This window comes from Hetaerina americana, unplaced genomic scaffold (assembly GCF_022747635.1).
Source record: "Hetaerina americana unplaced genomic scaffold, ioHetAmer1.1.p SCAF_161, whole genome shotgun sequence".
Taxonomy (NCBI): domain Eukaryota; kingdom Metazoa; phylum Arthropoda; class Insecta; order Odonata; family Calopterygidae; genus Hetaerina; species Hetaerina americana.
Window position 1 is genome coordinate 95,399 of NW_027286721.1, and position 24,853 is coordinate 120,251.

At 41.7% G+C, this 24,853-nt stretch overlaps 1 protein-coding gene across 4 annotated transcripts in view; it reads left to right on the forward strand.

Moving 5' to 3' along the window:
• Positions 1-24,853, forward strand: part of LOC139687080 (lysosomal-associated transmembrane protein 4A) — a 50,162-nt gene that overhangs the window by 20,714 nt on the left and 4,595 nt on the right. For 3 of the 4 annotated variants that reach the window (XM_071584184.1, XM_071584182.1, XM_071584185.1), the window contains exons 4-9: positions 2,424-2,532; positions 3,906-4,095; positions 10,143-10,281; positions 11,873-12,029; positions 13,165-13,510; positions 18,440-18,628. In XM_071584184.1, coding sequence (XP_071440285.1) covers positions 2,424-2,532; positions 3,906-4,095; positions 10,143-10,281; positions 11,873-12,029; positions 13,165-13,510; positions 18,440-18,567 — 1,069 coding nt within the window. In that variant the 3' untranslated portion in view covers positions 18,568-18,628. The remainder of the gene's footprint in view (positions 1-2,423; positions 2,533-3,905; positions 4,096-10,142; positions 10,282-11,872; positions 12,030-13,164; positions 13,511-18,439; positions 18,629-24,853) is intronic. The other variant, XM_071584183.1, reaches the window with a different exon arrangement.

Below are 24,853 nucleotides of genomic sequence, written 5' to 3' on the forward strand. Positions count from 1 at the left end.
CAAACAAACCTCCAGGCAGCTGGCTCCAATCAAACAATAGTTCTATTTAAATAAAGAGTATTTTCTCTTATTTGTTTTTTGCGTCCTCATTTTTATTTTGAAGCTATGGTCGTTTTTTCCCCTTTTAGAGCTAGGCTTTTCTATCTCTTTCCCCATAAATCTTCCCACGTTTCGTCCTCTTTAACAATTCTATACATCGCACTTAACCTACTCCTTTTTCTTCAATTTTGTTCAAACTCTCCCATCTCGGTGTATCAAACATTTCTGTGACACTATCCGTTCTTTTGTACCTTCCGAGTACACACATATCTTTCGCTGCCTTTCTTTGAACTTTTCCTATCTTTTTAATAGGTCCCATCTCATATGGATCCCTTATACTATGGTGGAAAATCCACTTAACTCGATCTAATTCCTGAAATGAAATTTATCTCTTAAAGGATCCCATATACAGGCGGCATACTCTAGGCGGGGCCTGACTGGGGCAAGAAAACATTGCCTTCCATTCCTTCACTTTTTCATCGCATTTACCCAACACTCTTTATACAAATCCCAATTTTTTATTAGCACGACGGTATATTTCTTGTATGTGGAATGTGGAAGTAACATTCCCCTCCTCTCCCCCCTTCTAAAGATCATTTTGTTTGTGGTCTACAAGCATGTGTGCATTAGTTTTCTACCTACCCCATATATTTAAGTATTGCAGTGTTCTACTTAAAGTGGAATGTTACTTCCACATGCGACTCCTCGTAAAGATAATTTTGTTAGTGGTCCATAAGCATGTGTGCATGAGTTCTCAAACTCATGCAGTGCTATACTTGTGGAGGAATGTTACTTCTGCATTCGACTATGTTGCATGTGGAAGTAACATTCCCCTTTTACACCTAGACCCATGACAAAGGTCATTTTGCTTGTGGTCTACAAGCATGTGTGCATTAGTTTTCTACCTACCCCGTATATTTAAGTATTGCAGTGTTCTACTTAAAGGGGAATGTTACTTCCACATGCGACTCCTTCTAAAGATAATTTTGTTAGTGGTCCATAAGCATGTGTGCATTAGTTCTCAACCTACCCTATGTATAGAACTCATGCAGTGCTATACTTGTGGAGGAATGTTACTTCCGCATGCGACTATGTTGCATGTGGAAGTAACATTCCCCTTTTACACCTAGACCCATGACAAAGGTCATTTTGCTTGTGGTTTACAAGCATGTGTGCATTAGTTTTCAACCTAACCTGTATATTTAACTCTGGCAGTGTTCTACTTAAAGGGGAATGTTACTTCCACATTATATTTCTCGTATGTGCTTCCCCCGGGACAGATCGTGAGAAGTAATTGTTATGCCCCAAGTATTTAAAAGAAATCTACCCTCGCGATATCTTACTTAGGTGTAAATTTAACCACGAATTTATGGTGGGGCCTAACCGTGGATTACATTGTCAAGAAAGCTTCCAAAACTCTTCATTGGGTGATGAGGAACCTGAAAGGGAGCGTTAGAGCCACTAAGGAATAGGCGTATAAGACCCTGGTAAGACCGATTTTAGAGTACTCATCGCTTGTATTGGAACCCCATGAAAAATCCATCCACTTCACATTCTAACCATCCTTTTCCACACCCACATCCCCACAAAAGCCTCCAATCTAGTCTCTTCTCATCCTGTTCCTTCAATCAACATGTTTCCAATACTTAAATAACTACACTTGATATAAAAGCTTTTACGAGCTTCTTAACAGCCTTTCTCAACGTACCTCTCATCTTAATTCCCTCTCCCTCCTAGTGCGAATGCTTCTCCACCTTCAGGGTCACACCCAAAAGTGGTAGGACTGATTTTCCCTGGCGCGAACGGAGCAGTGGAGGGGGGTCTGCCTGGCAGGGTAAGGTGGAGGGGGCTCTTAGCAACAGACCGACACCAACCTCAGTCACCTGCTGGCTGTTGTTGAGTGAGGACACAGTTTTTAGTGAAGCAAGTTTTTGTCCGCGTCGAAAAAACAAAATGAATCTGAATTTAGAGCAACGTTATCCCGTGAAGTTTTGTGCAAAACTCGGGAAGACGGCAACCGAGACCCTCGATATGATCAAGCAGGCTTATGGGGACACTGCCTTACAGGGTTCGTCCGGAAAATAAGTGTACGGAAAATAAGTTTCATAGAGTTTGTTTTTTGTTTGTTTTTTCAAGAGCGGTTTCTGTTTGTTTCCGTTTGGAACTAAACGGGTGGGAGTTACTCTTTTCCCAAAAATATATATCTACGCATTGTTTCCAGAATTGCATAAAAATATATTACTACGCATTTTTTAAAGTTCAATTCCAATTGTCATGTTTTGCTCTGGTTCTGAATTGCATCTATGTCATAGCCAATGCGACTTCAAATGTCCCGTTAAGTTAATTCTTTGAGTATCTCACTTAGTACTCTGTATCCTCTGCAGGTTGAACTTGGCCCCGGCCCTGCCCACTCCCCTGAGCAGCGAACTGGGCCCCAACGCCCCGGCGGAAGTCCAGACAATGGAACTGGAAGGAACATCCGACAGGGAAAAGGTACGTCGTCTCTAGACTGGGTCGGAGAAACTCTGCAATTCTTTTTGCTATTTTGATTTGGGAATCTGTGTGGATTTGAAAGCCTAAAGAGAGAACATTACATACAGGGTTCGTCCGGAAAATAAGTGTACTGATTTTTTCCCGCCGCTCCAGGCGCGCCCAGCACCGCTCTGACGGGCTGCGATTGGAGGGGGGTATGTTGGCAAGCGACGCTGAAAAAGGCAGTCGGCTCTGAGCTGTGGTGTAGTGAGGAGCTCTGTTAACGCGAACCTCCACGCTCGACCCACGTCACGGAACACGATGCCGAAGCAGCATTATTCCATCAAATTTGCGGTAAAGCTTGGGAAATGGTCTACCGAAACTGTCGGTATGATTAACCAGGCTTACGGGGAGTCAGCCATGTCCAGAAACATGATCTTTCGGTGGCACAAGATGTTCGTGGAGGGCAGAGAAGAGGCCGTGACGACGAGTCTTCGAGAGGTTCCCGATGATGCCTTCGCGGGAGCGTTCCAGGAATGGGAACGCCGCTGGAACAAGTGTATCGACTCACAAGGGTCCTATTTTGAGGAATATTAGCTTAAGATATGTAAAAGTGTAATAAATTTTTTTTCCTGAGCTCTGTACACTTATTTTCCGGACGAACCCTGGACGCTATATAGCTAGAGAAGCTTGACAAATACTTTCATAGGAACATACGAATAGGGACCCAGAAATAAGAGGAATGTTTTCATTGATTCTTTAGTTCTCATTATACAGGAACTACTCCATACTACGCTCCATATCAAAGTTTTTACGAGTCTTTTCTTAACATCCTTACTCAACGTCCCTCTCATCTTAACTCCCTCCTCCTTGTACGAAAGCCTCTTTGTCTAATTGCGCAATTCTTCTCCTTACGTCCCTACTACTTTGATACCGTGTTGGTCCAAAACACTTCCAGAGATACGTATTAAACTGTTCTATCTGCTCTATTTTTTGCCCTCCTATTTTAATGTTTAGCTGAAGCCTTTTTCTTTCTAGAAAATCGCATAACCTTTGTTTTATTAATATTGATTCTCATCCCAGACCTGTCGCACTGAGTTTCCAATTCACTAAGCAATGCTTTTGCAACCCTCTATTGGCTGACTGACATTAACTAAAGCTTGGACATTCAGTCAAACGCAACGGATTTTGAATGGATTCCTTGTATGCGCCACGCACAGCTCAAGGATCTGCCTAGATCAAAGACTGCTGATTATTTGGTCTCTCTAGCTTCATGCTTGTGGGCCGGGCTATAGTCTGCGCAAGGGCCACCAGATTTGTGCCAGTTTGCGCATTTGTTGTAAAGATGAAATGGCTTCCTCAGAGTTGACATGTATGTGCGCTGTTTGTTTCAGACGCTGCTGTTGTTCAGGACGTTGGAGGCGATGACTGAACAGCCCGCGCAGACCAGCAGTCAGGAGGAACTGATGCGCAAGGAGGGGGAGGAGTCCGAGAAGAAGAAACGTCCTCCACCCAAGAAGTACAACTCCTTCACCTCTGGTTCAACATTCCGGGACATTCTCGGTACACGGACCATTAGCACCCGTAAGCAAAACCAAATGTCTGCCTCCCCTTCCTCCGCGTGCCACGTCTAAAACCGTGGGGAGCGGGCCGAAATGGTGCTCGGTTTGAGTGTCCTCTATCTGGTACAGTGAAGCCCCTCTGACTACACTCTCGAAGGAGAGACGTTTATGACTGCAGCGCTGTTCTCTCGTGCGTTACAATCGCTTTCTTTATCAACACCAACTCGTGAGTTGTTTTTCTACAATTTAACGGCTTAAAGCTGCTCACAGATGGCGTTAGTAAGCCATTAAGTTAATATGGACACGATATTCTGTTGATTTAATGAAACTGACGTCTGTAAACGAAATAATCAGTGAACATTATAAGGAAATTCCAAAAGAGAAACCCTTCTCTTTCAATGCAAACGATTCGTCAAGCCAGTCTGCGTTTAGTATCGATTCTCCTCCCCTGGTTTCCTCGGAAATTAGTCTTAATTTTGCAATATCATGGTCGCTAATATAAAAGCTGACTTTGATTTGCCATTTTAAAGTTTGAGATATTTATAAAAACAATAGTTAAATTGCTGTTGGTGATTCAATAGAACAAGGGTGCATTGTTACAGGTGTAGAAAATGGTTGCTTTCATTACAAATTACGATAGCATCAAAATAATAACAGAGTAAGCAATGAATTATTATAATTATTAGTTAATCTACTGGTTAAGGTAGGTTTTTGGATGGACAAGACTACCAAATAAATATTTTGTGACTCCTAACAAAACACGGAATCCAGGAACCTAGTCTACATCAGGTCCCTCTTCATCTCTCGAGTAATTCCTTCCTCCCTTCATTCCGTATCCAAGACATCCCTATCCTGTTCCTTCCCTTTCATCAACTGGCAATAACATGCTCCCCTCTATTACCATCTTCAAAATCCCACTATTGCCAATCAATATCCCCTTCATCCACTTTTCCTGCCTCCTTAGTAATATCTCCCAACAAACCCCTCTCCTCGCCCACCATACCAAGTACTTCCTCGTTTGTTTTCTTCTCTGTCCATTTCACCTTCTCCATTCTTCAGAACAAACCCACATTATATCTACAATAGCCTCCAGTCTACGTCTATCCTCCTGCTTCAATGACCACGTTTCAATAGCCACACATAACTACGCTCCATATCAAAGTTTCCTTACGAGTCTTTTCTTAACATCCTTACCCAAAGTCCCTCTCATCAACTCCCTCCTCCTTGTGAAAGCCTCTTTGCTTAGCGCAATTCTTCTCCTTATGTCCCTACTACTTTGACCGTGCTGGTCCAATACACTTCCAGAGATACGTAAACTGTTCTACCTGCTCTAGATTAAATACCTTCCTATTTTAATGTTTAGCTTAGCATTTCTCTTTTTAGAAAATCGCATAACCTTTGTTTTATTAATATTGATTCTCATCCCATACCTGTCGCACTGAATTTCCAATTCACTAAGCAATGCTTGCAGCCCCTCTATTGGCTGACTGACATTAACTAAAGCTTGGTCATTCTATCAGACCTATCTGATTTTAAATGAATTCCCTGCCCACTTTCATTCCTACCTCCAGTTCCTCTTCCCATAATGCCTCTCTTTGATCATTTCCTCTGCATACAGGTTGAACAGCAACGGTGATAATGGACACCCCATGCCTTACACCTCTTCCTAACACTGCCCAACCGGACTCCCCGTTTCCCACCCGCACCTGAGCAGTCTGAGACATGTACAGGTTGCGGATTAGCCTCCTTTCCCTCCAATCTATTCCTATCAAACGCTTTTTCGAAATCTACTAAACAGGCAAATACCTCCTGGTTGTGTTCTATATTCCTCTCGATTAATAATCTCATTAATGCAATGGCATCACGTGCGTACCTCTCCCCTTCCTAAACCCAAACTGATTATCCCCGAAGTAATACTTATTAGGCCTACTCTCTATCCTTTTGTTTATGATCCTGAGAACAACTTTAGCTGTGTGGGATATCAATATATATATATATATATATATATATATATATATATATATATATATATATATATATATATATATATATATATATATATATATACACACATATATATATGTGTATATATATATATATAAACACACATACATATATATACATATAAATATATATAAATATATATAAATATAGTATATATATATATATATATATATATATAAACACATACATATATATATTTTTATATATATATATATATATATATATATATATATATATATATATATATATATATATAAACACATACATATATATATTTATATATATATATATATATATATATATATATATATATATATATATATATATATATATATATATATATATATATATATATATATATATATATATATATATATATATATACATATATATATATATATACATATATATATATATATATATATATATATATATACACACATACATATATATACATATAAATATATATATATATTTATATGTATATATTTTATTTATTTATATATAAATATGTTCTAAATAGAACGCTCTGCGGTGATGCGCAAATATATAGAAACAATGATATAGATTTTTAAAACATATAAACACAAAGAAAGGACTCTCCCATATTTAATTTTGACGTTCCGATGTCACGGCCGTCGTCTTCAGATATATACACATATACATACATATATATATATATATAAATGTATCTCCAAATTTTTATTTGTAACAATTTCATTTTCCTTATTTATGTAATGAAATCAAGATACTCTGATCCTTTTCTACATAAACCAATTAATGTTTGTAAATTCTGACCCAAGAAATTAGGTTTTTTCTAATCTGATGTTTTAAATTCAGTGTCTTATATGTGTCGAGTACCTTTTCATTTGGGGTTTCACTGTATGTCGGAGGAAGAGCACATGTAAAAGAAAAAAGTGTTCTTCTCGTAGCGAAGTGTTACCTGTTATCCGTGGACTAATTGAAATTAACGGAGAGGCTACACGTTACCTGTTCCAAAATGTGACTTGGAGCAGTCACCAGTAGTTAACTGTTCCTCGATGTAGTCACGACTTGTTAATGTCACGAGAACAGATACGTTTGGTAACTGTTGACCCGAATGAATTGGGGTCAAAGTGCTTGGTTATGGTTCCTCGGAGGGGAGGTGGCCAACTGGGATATGAGATTTGGTTCTAATACGGATTAGATCGCTCAAATCTCACATCTCACAATGTTATATGTAATAAGTTAGTTGCAGATGATATAATAGATATTAATCACAGTTAAACCCTTGATTATCTGTATGTGTGTGGAATATAGATTTTACAGTTTTTCCTATGCAGTTTTAAGTTAAACGAAATCAAAAGTTTATGATATTATACGACATATTAGATACAAATGTTTCATTTGGTGCCTATTCTTAAATGTTTCCTTTTGCATTCAATATCAGCCCCTGGAGAATTGCAAGTTTCCTCCTTAAACTGGAGACTGAATGCATATTCCAAGTTATTTTGCAACAAAGAATCCGTCAAATGTTTTCACTGCATTTTTACAATTGAAATATGAAGCAGAAGATGTGATTCTGCGTTTAACGAGGGTAGGCTGACAACTAATGCACATCTGCTTGTAGACGATACAGACAAAATGACTTTTAGAATCATTCCTGGTGTGGCATGTGGAAGTAACATTCACCCTTAACACGCCTGTGGCACGTGGAAGAAACATTTCCACCTCAACATGCCTGAGACACGTGAAAGTAACATTTTTTCCCCTCAACATGCCTGTGGCATGTGGAAGTAACATTCACCCTTAACATGCATGTGGCATTTGGAAGTAACATTTCCCCTTTAACACTCATTTGGAAGTAACATTCCCCCTCAACACACCTGTGTCATGTGGAAGTAACATCCCCCCTCAACACACCTGTGGCATGTGGAAGTAGCATTGCCCCTTAACACGCCTCTCATGTGGAAGTAACATTTCCTCTTTAAACGCCTGTCATGTGGAAGTAACATTGCCCCTTGACACGTCTGTGTCATGCGGAAGTAACATTGCCCCTTAAAATGCCTGTGGCATGTTGAAGTAACATTGCCCTTTAACATGCCTGTGGCATTTGGAAGTAGCATTGCCCCTTAACATGCCTGTGTCATGCGGAAGTATCATTGCCTCTTCACACGCCTGTGACTTGCGGAAGTAACATTGCCCCTCAACATGCCTGTGGTATGTGGAAGTAGCATTGCCCCTTAACACGCCTGTGGTATGGAAGTAACATTCCCCCTTAACACACCTGTGGCATGTGGAAGTAACATTGCCCCTTAACACGCCTGTTGCATGTGGAAGTAACATTGCCCCTTAACATGCCTTTTGCATGTGTAAGTATCATTCCCACTTAACACATCTGTGGCATGTGGAAGTAACATTCCCCCTTTCCACGCATGTGGAAGTAACATTCCCCCTTTCCACGCATGTGGAAGTAACATTCCCCCTTAACACGCCTGTGGCATGTGACGTCCGATCACTGACCAACTGACAGTATAAGCATTGCAAATTCGTCTTTGGAGATTCTATATGACCAGTAGATCACTGTAAAGCATGTGGCAAACCACATTGGAAAATTGAAAGAGAAGAGTTGAGAGTGAATGTTACTTCCATATGCCAAGACCAGGAGTTCTTCTGAAGGTCATTTTGTTTGTATAGTCTACAATCAGGTGTGCGTTAGTTGTCAGTCTCCCCTCGTAAATGCAGATTCGTGTTTGCTGCTTCATATTTCAATTGGAAAAATGCTGTGAAAACAGTCAATGACTTTTTTGTTGCAAAATAAGTGCGAATATTTATCCTGTCTCCAGTTTAAGGAGAGAACATGCAATTCTCTGGAGGATAATATCGAATGCGTGAGGGAATGTTTAAGAAAAGACACCAAAAGAAATGTTTGTTTCAAATATGTTATATACAGGGTTCGTCCGGATAATAAGTGTAGTGATTTTTTCCCGCCGCTCCAGGCGCGCCCAGCACCGCTCTGATGGGCTGCGATTGGAGGGGGGTATATTGGCAAGCGACGCTGAAAAAGGCAGTCGGCTCTGAGCTGTGGTGTAGTGAGGAGCTCTGTTAACGCGAACCTCCACGCTCGACCCACATCACGGAACGCGATGCCGAAGTTTTTGGAGCAGCGTTATTCCATCAAATTTGCGGTAAAGCTTGGGAAATCGTCTACCGAAACTGTCGGTATGATTAACCAGGCTTACGGGGAGTCAGCCATGTCCAGAAACATGATCTTTCGGTGGCACAAGATGTTCGTGGAGGGCAGAGAAGAGGTCGACGACGAACCACGGCCTGGACGCCCATCAACGACACTCACCGACGAAAATGTGCGAAAAGTTCGCGATGTACTGAACTCTGATCGTCGTCTTAGTGTTCGGATGATAGCAGAGCAGTGTAATCTTCGAAAATGAGTCGCCCGCGTCCGGCCAGCAATCAAAAACAACTGGCGGCTGCATCACGGCAATGCGCCGTCTCACACCGCGCTTGTCGTGTCGGACTTCTTGGCCAAGCACGGTGTGGCAACTCTGCCGCACCCGCCCTACAGCCCGGACTTGGCACCACCGGGCTTCTTTCTGTTCCCGAAGATGAAGAGGAGTTTGAAAGGAACACAATACGGGACTTTGGACGCCGTCAAAGAGGCCGTGATGACGTGTCTTTGAGAGGTTCCCGATGATGCCTTCGCGGGAGCGTTCCAGGAATGGGAACGCCGCTGGAACAAGTGTATCGACTCACAAGGGTCCTATTTTGAGGAATATTAGCTTAAGATATGTATAAGTGTAATAAATTTTTTTTCCTGAGCTCAGTACACTTATTTTCCAGACGAGCCGTGTAATATCGAAAACTTTAAATTTCTTCAACGAAAAACTCTACGGGAAAAGCATTGAAATGGATGTTCCACACACATCTACAAGCAGGTGTGCATTGGTTTCTTTACATCAGTGATGATGGATTTAAGGGCAAAGTTAAGCCTGAGAAGACAAGGAATGGAGAAGAGTAATTGTCTGGGATGTGCTCTGTTTATCTCTGTGTTGTTTTTCCCTCTCACAGATGATCTCAATGCCGGAATAGTGGTGACCTTCTGTACGTTCATCATCACACTGCTGATGATCTACGGTGCGATGAGGAATAAGCCCTCGTACCTCATGCCCTTCTTCTGCCTGCAAGTGTTTGATTTCTGCATCGCTTGGTGAGTATTCCATTCGGTGGCATTTGTCGCAAGGCCGGTTCAATAAGTACCCGTGTCAGAAATGAAGGAACCATTTTCTCAAGAACATTTTATTTATTTTTCAACACAGTCCCCTTTAATAGAAAGATACACTTTTCCCAAAGTTACATACATTTTTTTAAGCCCTCCGAAAAATAGGATTTGTCAAATTCTCTCTCCAAAATACTTAATTTATTTACACAATTACGTTGCAATTAGGCAAATTTCCTGGTGGCAACGGTCAGGTTAGGTCAAAGATAACTTTAACAACAAAAATTACATACAAGCACATATAAAAACAGATAAGAGACAAAATATTGTTACATACAATGACACTTCCACATCACATACAAACAAACTTCCACATCACATACAAAATTCCGTCCACATCACATGCAAACAATATTTTCATAACTACAATGAAGTGTATTACCCAGTGGATGCTTTACATTTCAACTTAAAACTTCTAAAACTGGATGGAAAGGGCTCAAATAAACCTCCAGGCAGCTGGCTCCAATCAAACAATAGTTCTATTTAAATAAAGAGTATTTTTTCTTATTTGTTTTTTGAGTCCTCATTTTTATGTTGAAGCTATGGTCGTTTTTTCCCCTTTTAGAGCTAGGCTTTTCTATCCCTTTCCCCATAAATCTTCCCACGCTTAGTCCTTGTTAACAATTCTATACATCGCGCCTAAACTACTCCTTTTCCTTCTATTTTATTCAAACTCTCCCATCTCGGTGTATCAAACATTTCTGTGACACTATCCGTTCTTTTGTACCTTCCGAGTACACACATATCTTTCGCTGCCTTTCTTTGAACTTGTCCTGTCTTTTTAATATGTCCCACCTCATATGGATCCCCTATACTATGGAAGAGTATTCTAGGATAGGGATAACCAATGCCTTGTAATGCTTATTTTACTTTTGTGGCTACGCTACTTCCTTTTAAATTTCTCATCACCCAACGCAATACTTTAAATGCCTTCCGTGTTGTCAAATTAGAGTAGCAGAGGCCGTGGGAGGTGTCAACCAGAATAGGCAATTAATATTTTATTACATGATAAGTTGGCCAAATGATAAAATTGTCGGCCCGATGGGTGCCGCGATTGCTCATGGTGGACAACAAGCTGATCCCGTAGTTGTTGCCGCCAAACTGCATGAACTATGGCATGAATTGCTGCCGCACCCCCCGTATTCCCCCGATCTGGCTGCCTGTGACTTTTTCTTATTCCCCAAAATATGAAGAAATGATTCGTGGGGAAAATTTTTAGCTCAAACTCGGAAGTTATCTCTGAGACAGAGGCGTATTTTGGAGGGTTCGACAAATCCTATTATTTTAGAGGGGTTAAAAAATGGCCGGAAAGTTGGGAGAAGAGTATGTTTCCAAAAAGGGGACTATGTTGACGGATAAAAAATATGTTTTATGAAAAAATGATTTCTTCATTTCTAACATGGGTACTTATTGAACTGCCCTTGTAATCAAAACTATGTGATACTACCACTTGTTTGTTGTTGTTGCGTACATAGATGTGATGGGCGGATGAAGTGACGTTGGTGTTGTCTTTCCGTTTCAGCTTGACGGCCGTCGGATACCTCTGCTATCTGCCGGACATCCGCAGATTGGTGGTGGAGAGCAAGCATTTGCCAATAGCCGCTCAACTGAACGACATGCACCCTCAAAGCCTCTCGTACCTCCTCATGCTAATGTTCCTGCTTGCGATGGCCCTCAAGGTACGTACTCGGAGATATAGTGCTCTGGGTAGCCTTCATTGTGCAGTCAAGAATGGATGTAAACCAATCACCATATGGAATTTTTAAAATACGAGGGGAGACCCAAAAATAACAGTTATATTGTCATAGATTCTTCAGTTCTCAATATATTTACATTAAATTAAGTTGCAGATGTAAATGAAGTAACGGGACGCTTTCATTTCATGTCCCTTTTTTGAGTCTGGGGAAGGAAAAGAAGTAACAGGACGCTTTCCTTTCATGTCCCTTTTTTGAGTCTGGGGAATGGAAAGAAGTAACAGGACGCTTTCCTTTCATGTCCCTATTTTGAGTCTGGGGAACGGAAAGAAGTAACAGGACGCTTTCCTTTCATGTCCCTTTTTTGAGTCTGGGGAACGGAAAGAAGTAACAGGACGCTTTCCTTTCATGTCCCTTTTTTGAGTCTGGGGAACGGAAAGAAGTAACAGGACGCTTTCCTTTCATGTCCCTTTTTTGAGTCTGGGGAACGGAAAGAAGTAACAGGACGCTTTCCTTTCATGTCCCTTTTTTGAGTCTGGGGAACGGAAAGAAGTAACAGGACGCTTTCCTTTCATGTCCCTTTTTTGAGTCTGGGGAACGAAAAGAAGTAACAGGACGCTTTCCTTTCATGTCCCTTTTTTGAGTCTGGGGAACGGAAAGAAGTAACAGGACGGGAATAGTCCCATTTGAAAGCTGGAAAGAATGCTGTCTAGAACGTTTTTTGTGGGATAGCGTTTCAGTAAAATTTGCTTGGAAATCTTTTTCAATAGTTTCAAATCTGTGTCCTTAACAAGGACGACTTCAACTCATTGGGGAAATAGGAATTAATCTGCTGGAGCAAGATCTGTAGACAGATTAGAGAGGCTGGGGGATCAGTGGGTGTGCGGATTTGGACCAAAACATCAGTGTCAATCACCGGTATGCTTTTATAACGACGTCAATCCATCTTTGAGGTTCTCCCCTGTCATTTTATTCATTTGGAACAGAACAGAATCTTGTGTGTCGTCCTGGATGAGAATCGGAACAACGCAATCCCCTTTGGGCATCAATCAAATAGGTTTACAAGCATTTCAAACAAGTTCCTGACCCTCCAATGTTTTCACGAGTGTATTCCCCACAGGCCTACTTCATTGGGGTCGTCTGGCGCTGCTACAAGTACCTAGCCCTACGCCGTGTGGCACAGCTGAGGACGGTACACTTCATCGATTCTCCGCCGGAGACCCTCGGCACGGCAGTTGCACCAGACTCGCCCCTGTCTCACCAGGAAGCTCTGCTTTTGCTCCCGGACTACGAGACAGCCATCAGTGATCCGCGGTACACGGCTGTGGTGCCATCAAAGGGGTCGGAGAAGGCCAAGGGAGGCCCGTCTGTCGGGTTTGACAGCCTGGTGCTCATGGCACCACCCCCGGCGTACTCTACCGTGGTTCAGGATGCCAATCAGGTGGTCCCGGAAGAGGAGACCAATGGTGAGTTTGTGGTTTATTCAAGGAGTTACTTTGGGAAAGTTTGAACTATAGCTGTCCGTTGCATGGGATGTCAAATTTCGTTGCCCCTGGGCATCCCTGTTAATTAGATGGATGTTGATTGGTGGACAGGGTTGCCCTCTGCACTTGTCCCTCCTACCAGTGTCATTCTAGTGTCATGTTTCCCTAAAATTAGCTACCTATCCGAGGAAATCCTATCACCTATCAGTGTTAAATGGTTGTATCCCAGGAAATAGGATGCACAAAATAGATGTATTCAAGAAGTGATTCTGCCTGAATGAATAGTTGATGTCATTAGTTACCATTAAATCATCCTTAGATGACGTCAGTCCAATAAGTACGTGAACTGAGGCATTTTAAAACTTAATATTTCTTTAAATATAGAGTCTGCATCTTAGATTTTGCTGTCCCCATCTTATTCAAAGACGGCATAGCGTACTACATTCGTAGTAGGCTATGCCGTCTTCTTATATATTCCATTTTCTTCATCTTTTCATTCACTTTAGCAAGAAATAATGAGCTCTACGGTCTCTCAGTTCAAATAAGTGGGGGTGGTAGATACTCCGATGGCCGTAACGATTACTTTCAACCTTGTGTTGGAGGTGTTTTCCCTTTGGTTTGCTGAAGAGGGCCACTTTGTGGCCGAAACACGTGTTCAATGCATATCCCCGTTTGCGCTCTATACCTTTGTCCAGATTCTCCCGGAAGCTGGGCCCTTTTGAGTGTGTGTTTCTTGAGTACTTTAGATTGGTCTGTCCCAGTCACAAAGTCTGTGTGCTTGAGAAATATCCTGGAGTCTTTAACGGGGCCTTCTCTACAGTCTGGTGAATGACTCCCATTTCCACCTGAGATTCTTTAACAGGGTCTCACAGCCTTGTGAAGGATTCCAGTCAGTAGTAGTAGTTTTCAGGGGAGGCGACTGACAGCTGAGGTCAATTGCGCCACTAGGGGATAGACAGAAAAGGATGAAGGGTGGAGAGAAACCTGGCGTCGGCATTAGCCTACTACTCTTTACGAAAGGCGCCAATTAATTTAATTATTTAATTAGTAATTACGTCCATCCTAAAACCTACCTTAACCGGTAGATTACCTTATAATAACACACATACATATAGACTAAATAAATTTAAAAAAGTACATTACAATGCCTTTTTAAAAATTAATAACAGTATTTAATTGAGGCGACCGGCAGGTGAGAGAACATATGCACCTTTAGGGATAGACAGAAAAGGATGAAGGGTGGAGAGAAACCTGGCGTCGGCATTAGCCTACTCTGTCAACAAAAGGCCCTAAGTGGTCCGCAGTTTAACGTCCCATCTGACGGACGGCGTACTCACTCAAAGTGCCCTCCACAAAGCAACTCAAGTGGGGATACCCCTGAAAAATATTCAACACCGCCACAGGGATTTGAACCAGGACCCTCTGGGTGGGAAGCCAGTACGATAGCCACCACCCCATCTTGATTCCCTCAGTTATCGTTCAGATAGTTTTTTGACGATTGAAAAGGACAAGGGACTACACATGATCAGTGTTGTCTACGTCAACACAGGAGGTGGTTGAAGGCCTTGATGGGCTTTGCATTATCCGTGGTGTCTTGTCAGTTATCTTTGAAACACTCAATCCATTTGAAAGTGGACGTTTTCTTCTTCAGAGCAATATCACGGTAAGCAGCTGCTGTCAAAAATATTCAACACCGCCACTGGGATTTGAACCCGAGCCCTCTGGGTGGGATGCCAGTACGATAGCTAACACACCAGTCCCAATCCCACAGAGGGTATTCTGGTGGAGAGGTTGTTGTTGGTCCCTGACGTGGTTCCCGTTAAACCGACACAACAGTTGATCTGACGAGAGAATTGTTACGGCCTTTGGAGTTTCTTCCCCTCCCTCCGTCTTATTTTCATTCACCGGTTAAAAGAAAGCACCCTCCTTTGAAAGTCCTCCTCCGTTAAAGGCAGTTCTGTTAGGCTTTTTAGTTTTCTGTCGTCGTTTCTGGCTTCTTAATTGTGTCTTCTCCATACATCTTGTGCCCAGTGATGTATATGTCCCCTCATCATCGCATTTTATGGGAGTATTGGAGTAAGTCTCAGAGGTGGCGAGGCGAAGGGGACCAAGCAACTTGCCCGCGCCAGTAATCACCGGCGTGGGCATATACCAAGTCCCGTGTGCCTACGGGGAGGTCTACATTGGAGAGACGGGACGGACCACCAAGACGAGGTTAAAGGAACATAAGAGACACTTACAACTAGGGCAGTTGGAGAAATCAGCCATCACCGAACACAGCATTGGGATGGACCGCTCAGTTGATTTCAACGGGACCGAGCTACTTGCCCATGCCGGTGGTTACTGGGACCGTATTATCAAGGAATCCATTGAAATTAAGAAGGCAGGACGGAATTTCAATAGGGATTCCGGCTATTCCGTCAGTCACATGTGGAAACCTGTGCTGATGGAGGTTAGAAGAGAAAGGATTAAAGTACAATGACCCGGCGACCAGAAACAGTGGCAATCATCATCCCTGGGAACAATGTACAAGTCAGGCATCGGAACGCTGGCCAACATGGAACCCCTTACCCCGTGGAAGGCCCGATAAAACTTCATATACGCACAGAATATACGCCGGGAAAGCACCAGATCTTAATCCATCCATGTCCATCAAGTCATTCGGTATTAAATTATTAGTGTGTGCACTGTTGATATTCCATTGAAATTCAGTTCATCAGTTATCATTCGGACAGTTTCTCATTGATCAGTGAGGACAAGGGACCATTGCACACACGATCAATGTTGTATCAACGTCAAACACAAGTGGTTTAAGGTCTTGTCTTGGCAACTTTATAATGCTTATTCCTCTTAGAAAAAGGATGTTTTCTCTTCTTCAGGGCGTTATCACCGTTTAAACAGCTGTCCGTGTGCATTTCTCAGTAATTTCATGTTAACTTAAAACACCGGACTTCAACAAAAAACTTGAAATGTTGATTTGTTGCTCCGTGATTTCAAACAATTTCAATTTTCAGAAGACGGACAGTAAAAACAGGACGACAGAAACTAACAAACTATAGTGGGCGGTGCTATAGTCCACGTCATCTCCGCCAGATAGAACCAGTTTGCATATTATTTGCACAGGCCACATACAGGGTCGCACCCAAAAGTGGTAGGACTGACTTTTTACAAGAATTTTATTGACGATATACTTACATCGACTTAATCGTCTTCAAAGTATGCTCCTTGAGCTGCTACACACTTAGTATAACGTTGCTCCCATTCCCCGTACGCCCGCTGGAAATTTTCTTTGGGGATGCCGTTGATGAACCTCGTCGAAGCCTCTGGAACGGCCTTTATCGAGTCAAAACGTCGTCCCTTGAGCTGTCTTTTCATCTGGGGGAAGGAGAAGAAGTCCGGTAGTGCCAGATCGGGAGAATAGGGCGGGTGCGGCAACGTGGCAAAGCCGTATTTGGCCAGGAGCTGTCTGACGACACTCAGAATTTTCGGCACCATCTTGGCGCACACCTTGCGTATGGCCAAATCCTGTGAAATAATGCGTTGGACGTTGGATGCAGACAGATCCAACTGGTCTGCAATTTCTTCACTGGTTAAGCGTCGATCTGTGTTCAGCAGTGTCCTCACTCTGTCCACATTCGTGTAGGTTCTTGCCGTCGATGGCCGTCCGGAGCGATGGTCGTCTTCAACAAGCTCCCTACCCTCTTTAAACAACTTGTGCCCCTCAAATACTGTGGAACGGCTTAAGGCAGTGTCCCCATAAGCCTGCTTGATCCTATCGAGGGTCTCAGTTGCCGCCTTCCCGAGTTTCGCACAAAACTTCACGGAATAACGTTGCTCTAAATCCAGATTCATTTTGTTTTTCGACGTGGACAAAAAACTTGCTTCACTAGAAACGGTGTCCTCACTCAACAACAGCCCACAGGCGACTGAGGTTGGTGTCGGTCTGTTGCTAAGAGCCCCCTCCACCTTACCTTGCCAGGCAGACCCCCCTCCACTGCTCCGTTCGCGCCAGAGAAAATCAGTCCTACCACTTTTGGGTGCGACCTTGTATATGAAGGAGTCTACCAAGTGCCTTGTTCATGGGTGAAAGCCTACTTTGGGGAAACATGCCGCTCATTGAAAGTTCGGATGAAGGAACACCTCCGGGCAACGACGAATAAGCAGTTTCACCGGTCGGTCATCTCCGAGCACAGTTGGAGTGAACCCGGTCACGAGATCTCATTCCAAGAAGCAAACGTCATAGCAAAGGAGAGTAGATATTACCCACAACTAATTAGAGAAGCAATTGAGAATGCCAAAAACCCGGAGAACATGAACAGAGATGAAGGCTACCATCTACACAATGAGTGGAAGAGAGTTCTCCGGGAACGGACCAATCAGCAAGCAGACACTAGACGGGACCACCCATATATAGGTGGCAAAAATCCGAGTCCCACACCTTCGGCGAAACTGTTGTCAGAATTTATTTATTTTATTTATTGACTTAATTGGGCGAGGTTGAGACTAATAGTCTCCTCTTCCACCTAACCCTACATTACAGACATTATATTGAAGACAATCACATACAACCAAGCCCTAGATGGAGGGATATCCACCTAGGCGGGAATCGAACCCGCGACCTTTGGACTAGCAGGCGAGGACGTTACCCCGCCGCCACCGAGGCCGGCATCAAACAAAGATGCGTTGAAACCCCGAGAATGCAGAATTCTTCAAACCACCCCCGTGAAAACCTATGCAGCCATATACAGTATTATAGATATTTCGAATGCTTTTTCATTCATCTTAAAACGTATTGAATTGCAACAATGTGTAATATCGGTTTGAGTTTTTTGCAATATGAATTGTGCGAATTAACGGAATGACTTTTGGCGAATAACAAAATGCTCTGTTCCTTCCTCTCTTTCCAAACAGCAACTTCGCAAACTTCCCAGGAGAGGGAGGTACCTGAATCTCCGGTTCAGAGCCCACCTGCAGAGGGCACTACCGCCGAGGCCACGGCATCGAGCAGCAACAGCAACACCACTCCAACGTCTACTTAAGCGGAGAGGGGGAGATGAGAACCGCACTGCTAGCCTTGTGCCGGATTCAGTCTCTTTTAGTGTGAGTCCCCGGTTTGCTCTGTTTAACCCTTATAGTGTTGGCAAGCCGATCTAATGGATGGTGGGGCTGTGCCAAGAATGCCACGGTCCAATCTATCGGTAGGGTGTTCCTTCACTTTCACCTTTGCTTGTCTGTGTACCGCAAAGCTTTGTAGATATGTTTGAGTTAGTCTTTTAATGCTTTCTTATCAATGCTGTCAAATTTTAATGGTGAAAATGAAGCAAGAAATATCATATTATATTAAATACTATCAATTAAAACCAAAATAGGGAAAATTGCCGAAGACGTCCAGTTTTTTAAAGTGTTGTAAACGAAACAATATTTATCCCAAGTTCATCTTCATTATGCATGCATATGATGCGTTTTGCACCGTGTGTATGCCTACGACTGTTTGTGTGTATATGAGCAAACAAATACAACAAACTATTGCCAATAATGGTACCAAAATTACGTTACCTATTTATCTATAATTCAAAATATAAAAGAGATTGTATTTGTAAGAATTCATGTGTTTAGGATATTTCAAGACAAAATATATGATAGATTTGAACGGAAAATTAAAGAAAAATCTTACTTATGTCTAGATGTTGGATACGAATGGAGGTAAAATGCATCTACTTACTTTCCTAATGACCTTTCCTTCATAGGTCGTAGGCGTGTGGGCATGTGTAAGTAGTTCTAACGTAGGGATTTTTTTGGAAATCATACACATGATGCTATAACCTTGGAAGTCGGGATTTACAAATTACCGTAATCACTTAATGTAAATGAGGAGAGTGGGTGCATTGTGATTCCTTGTTATAATAAAAATCTGCTTTGTTTTGATTAATTACCTAAATATGAATGAATATAAAACGTGGAGCTTTGAATTTTAGTCTCATCCTTCGTCGAAAAGGCATTTGGTAAGAACGTACACCGCTTCTCAGTGATTCATTATAAATGTTTATGATCATTTAACCCTCTTAGTGCGGCGGGCCGATATATCGGCTCTTGCGTAGGCTATTGTTTAAATCACTGTAACTTATGGTTTTTTCTTCAATAATTTATGGTTTTTGTGCTATCGATAGGTTGAATTCCATAGAATTACGTAAGTAATTTTTTAATTTTTTATAAGCAATTATAAATGCTTTTCAAAAAGTATTAATCTTACTATAATTTTTCGTTCAGTTTTGTAAATGTCGGGAAGCTCAGCCTAATTGTTTGCTCGTTTTTTATTTTCTGAGTGGTCTTTCCACTATGAAAAGCCACTGAAAGGCTACGTATCTGTTTTCATCTGTAATCTCTTGAATGTGTGTGTCGTGGTGTTGATATATAGCTCCTTATTCAGACTTTGTTGAGATGATGGAAAGGAGAGCACTGCTTTGTAATCATTTCGGTTTCTCTTGCCGTCCATCCTATCTCATCATTTGCGCCCTATGTAGTGGATTACATTGTCAGCAGTTCTCTGTGAGCTAGAACTTGGTTTTTCGCTGCCTTTAGATTGTAAGCACATTGCCGCAGTCTCAAGGAAAGGGGAAGAGTCCCAATTTATGACTAAGGTGAGATCAGCCTTTTTCTACAAAATCGAACTATGCAGAGGCTGACAAAAAAATTTGCAATTCACTGGTTTTTCTTTATTTATTTATAATATTTTCTGCATGTCTTTTTGATTCTCTATTATATTTAAATATCGTAGTTTAATTGAAAAATGTTTTTAAAAAAATATTAGTTTTGTGTCTAAAAATCGAAATATTATTGCTAAAAAAATATTCTTCAAATTTAAAATACTGTAATAATTACATTTATTTTTCAGATGATGTAATTGTATTACATCATTATTGACTACAATATTATATTTTAAAATAAAAAAACTGCACATGGATATCTAAACAAATAACTTCATAATGTTTTTTTTTTTCTAAGGTGATACATTTTCTTAAATTACCCTTCGTACTTCTCACTAGTACCCCTGGAATCCCCACCGCACTAAGAGGGTTAAATAGATTTATATAGCCCTATGAATATGCTTTTAATGCACTTTAGTGAAATTAAGTTTGAATTGAATTAAGGAGTGAAATTAAGTTTGCCCTTCTCTTAATAAGATAAGAATATTTAAAATGTTGTAAACTCATAAAACGCTCCAAAGAAGCACATATATGGCATATAGAAATTTTTTTACTCCTCTCGGTCTGAATTACATCCTTTTTGGATTCCACCTTTTAATTTTCATCCTCGTTTAATTTCCTTACCTAGGTCACCCAAGAAATCTTACGATCAATGAATCCTTCACCTCAATCAGGAGAAAATATGAAATGAGTACAGGTTGTTACGAACTCAGCACTTCTGATATTTACCTCTTCGAGTTCCCATGGCAATAACGAGTAAATTAGGTTCAAATTTACCTTTTATTGTGAAAGAATCTATCCATATCATCCGAACTTAGCTACCACATTCATCACTGAGATATAATGAAACCATTTCAAAGCAAATGACCAACGATAATAAATTTCCAGCAAAATAAATTGGTGGCGGTGAGATGGGTAGAACCAAATTGGCAAATAAAAGTCATTTCAAAAAGCAGAGCTCTCTTCCGTTAGCATTGTTTCGATTGAGTCTTTGCAAGGAGAATGTACACAATAAGAAACAGAGATGTGATTGATGGTTGAGGCCGAGACATTGTGGAAATCCAATTGCGAACAGGAGTTTCAGAAATAAATTTGCAGCTTCCACATAAAATAACTTATTTATTTTCTACTAGTTTCGCTACACTGTAGCATCTTCAGGAACGTACAAAGGTACGTTCCTGAAGATGCTACAGTGTAGCGAAACTAGTAGAAAATAAATAAGTTATTTTATACACCAATTTAGTGAGAGGGGAACCTGGAGAGGGGAACCTTCAGGAACGTACAAAGGTACGTTCCTGAAGATGCTACAGTGTAGCGAAACTAGTAGAAAATAAATAAGTTATTTTATACACCAATTTAGTGAGAGGGGAACCTGGAGGGCGTGGAGGTGTACTAGTTAAGGAGTTGACGGGTTAAGGAGAGTGAGAGAGCGATGGGGATGGCTTAAGAAGAAGGCAAAGGACGATGGAATAACACACGAATCTGGTCTCCCGCAGCTACGAGCATCTGCTTTTCTTATATTGGACTCGATGAGAGATAAAATCGCGGCGGAATGCCGACGCTCTTATTGGTCTCAGGGTTTGGTGGATGTGCATGAAAGCCCCCAACCTGAAGTTTTGAGCCAGGGAGAAAGAGAAAAGAAATCTAGATATCAAAGAAGAGTTGCGACCCAAAGCCCTTCACTCTGAAATCGTATGTCTCTACGCTAAAAGCAGTTACCTGGAAATGCAAACTGTAGGTTTGCATTTAAAACTGACTCTGAGATTATCCGTCCATGTTTTTCAAGGCTGGTTAGAGTTTGACGGAAGAATTTACATCGTAGTTCTTAGGAAATGAGAACAGAAAGCCCGTTGCGTCAATTGTAAGCTAGCGAAACTTATCAAGTGAGTCCAAAGCTCTTTCGTTCTCTGACGAAGAGTTTGTCCGATGGTACGTTCTCACAACAAGAGTTAAAATTGCTCAATTATGGTCGAAACTTTAGCATTTCGCCGTAAAAAAAGCCCTTTGGAGGATTTATTATTTCACACAGAAGGATCTCTGTATCCATTTGACTTTCCCACAAAAGATTTTCAATGGAAAAACTGGGAAAATCAGATAAAAAATAACCTCAACCACCATAGATGAAAAAACTAAATTTTGACTTTGTGTCAAATCCAATTTTACCAAGATTACAGGGTCGCACCCAAGAGTGGTAGGACTGATTTTTTTACAAGAATTTCATTGACGATATACTTACATCAACTTAATAATCTTCAAAGTATGCTCCTTGAGCTGCTACACACTTAGTATAACGTTGCTCCCATTCCCCGTACGCCCGCTGGAAATTTTCTTTGGGGATGCCGGTGATGACCCTCGTCGAAGCCTCTGGAACGGCCTTTATCGAGTCAAAACGTCGTCCCTTGAGCTGTCTTTTCATCAGGGGGAAGAAGAAGAAGTCCGGTGGTGCCAGATCGGGAGAATAGGGCGGGTGCGGCAACGTGGCAACGCCGTATTTGGCCAGGAGCTGTCTGACGACACTCAGAATTTTCGGCACCATCTTGGCGCACACCTTGCGGTTGGCCAAATCCTGTGAAATAATGTGTTGGACGTTGGATGCAGACAGACCCAACTGGTCTGCAATTTCTTCTGGACTGGTTAAGCGTTGGTCTGTGTTCAGCAGTGTCCTCACTCTGTCCACATTCGTGTCGGTTCTTGCCGTCCGGAGCGATGGTCGTCTTCAACGAGCTCCCTACCCTCTTTAAACAACTTGTGCCACTCAAATACCATGGAACGGCTTAAGGCAGTGTCCCCATAAGCCTGCTTGATCATATCAAGGGTCTCAGTTGCCGTCTTCCCGAGTTTCGCACAAAACTTCACGGAATAACTTTGCTCTAAATTCAGATTCATTTTGTTTTTCGACGTGGACAAAAAATTGCTTCACTAAAAATGGTGTCCTCACTCAACAACAGCCTGCAGGCGACTGAGGTTGGTGTCGGTCTGTTGCTAAGAGCCCCCTCCACCTTACCCTGCCAGGCAGACCCCCCTCCACCAGAGAAAATCAGTCCTACCACTTTTGGGTGCGACCCTGTATGTTCATAACAATTTGGTTATTTCAACAAAAGGAGTTCTGTAATGCGGGGTGTCTTATTTTCCTGTGTAGTTGATACCGTTTCAACATTAGCTTATGTAAATACATAAGCTCACATTTTATCATACGTCTCTGTGTTATTGCCCAGCTCGTCTTCGTACTGTGGTAAGGTTGTCTTTAATAGCAAGCACTACCAGTGCCTCTCGTCCCAAACTTTTCAGATGACCCTAGATAATTCATCTCAATGGAAACGAAAGGTTTTAACTCTGTTCTCTGGTGTGGGATTCCCTCTCATGGCTAAGTGCTGTCCCTTTTATGGTCGTTGCTCAGGAAAGACTGAAGTAGTGGGGATGATTACCCCATCATTTATTCTCTTGGACGTACTCAAGTCAAAGGAACAATGACTATCTCCTTCCCAGAGCTCCCTCTGAAGATTTTGGCTAGAGGAGAAGTAGTAGCGGATTCCAAGAAAGGTTACGTGCCCGGGACTAGAGTACATATGTCAGTATATTCATTGTAACTATTTGAAAAATAATATGAAAGTAATGGATGGGAATTCGTTTCAAATCAGTTAGCTTTGATAGAATGTCCAAGCTTTAGTTTGTCAGTCAGTCAGCCAAGGGTTTGCAAGCATTGCTGAGTGAATTGGAAATTCAGTGCGACAGGTATGGGATGAGAATCAATATTAACAAAACAAAGGTTATGCGATATCCTAGAAAGAAAAAGGCTAAGCTAAACATTAAAATAGGAGGGCATAAACTAGAGCAGGTAGAACAGTTTAATACGTATCTGGGAAGTGTTTTAGACCAACACGGTATGAAAGTAGTAGGGACGTAAGGAGAAGAACTGCGCTAGGCATAGAGGCTTTCACAAGGAGGAGGGAGTTAAGATGAGAGGGACGTTGAGTAAGGATATTAAGAAAAGACTCGTAAAAACTGTGATATGGAGCGTAGTTCTCTGTGTGTGGCAATGGAAACGTGGTCATTGAAGCAGGAGGATAGACGTGGACTGGAGGCTATTGTAGATATGTGGGTGTGGAGAAGAATGGAGAAAGTGAAATGGACAGAGAAGAAAACAAACGAGGAAGTACTTGGTATGGTGGGCGAAGAGAGGGGTTTGTTGGGAGATATTACTAAGGAGGAGGCAGGAAGAATGGATGAAGGGAGTATTGACCAGCAGTGGGGTGTTGAAGACTGTAATAGAGGGGAGAATGTTAGGCAAATGAGGAATGGGCAGGAATTGGTAATAGGGATGTCTTGGATAGGGGATGAAGGAATTACACAGAGATGAATAGGGACTTGATGTAAAGTAATTTTCTGGATTGTGTTTTATTAAGAGTCATAAAATATTTATTTGGTAGTTGTGTCCATCCAAAAACCTACCTTAACAGGTACATCCACATGAAGGTAGAGTACAGGAAATGATTAAAGAGAGGCATTATGGGAAGAACTGGAGGTTTGAATGAAAGTGGGCGGGGAATTCATTTAAAATCAGTTAGCTTTGATTGGATGACCAAGCTCTAGTTATTGTCAGTCAGCCAATCGAGGGTTGCAA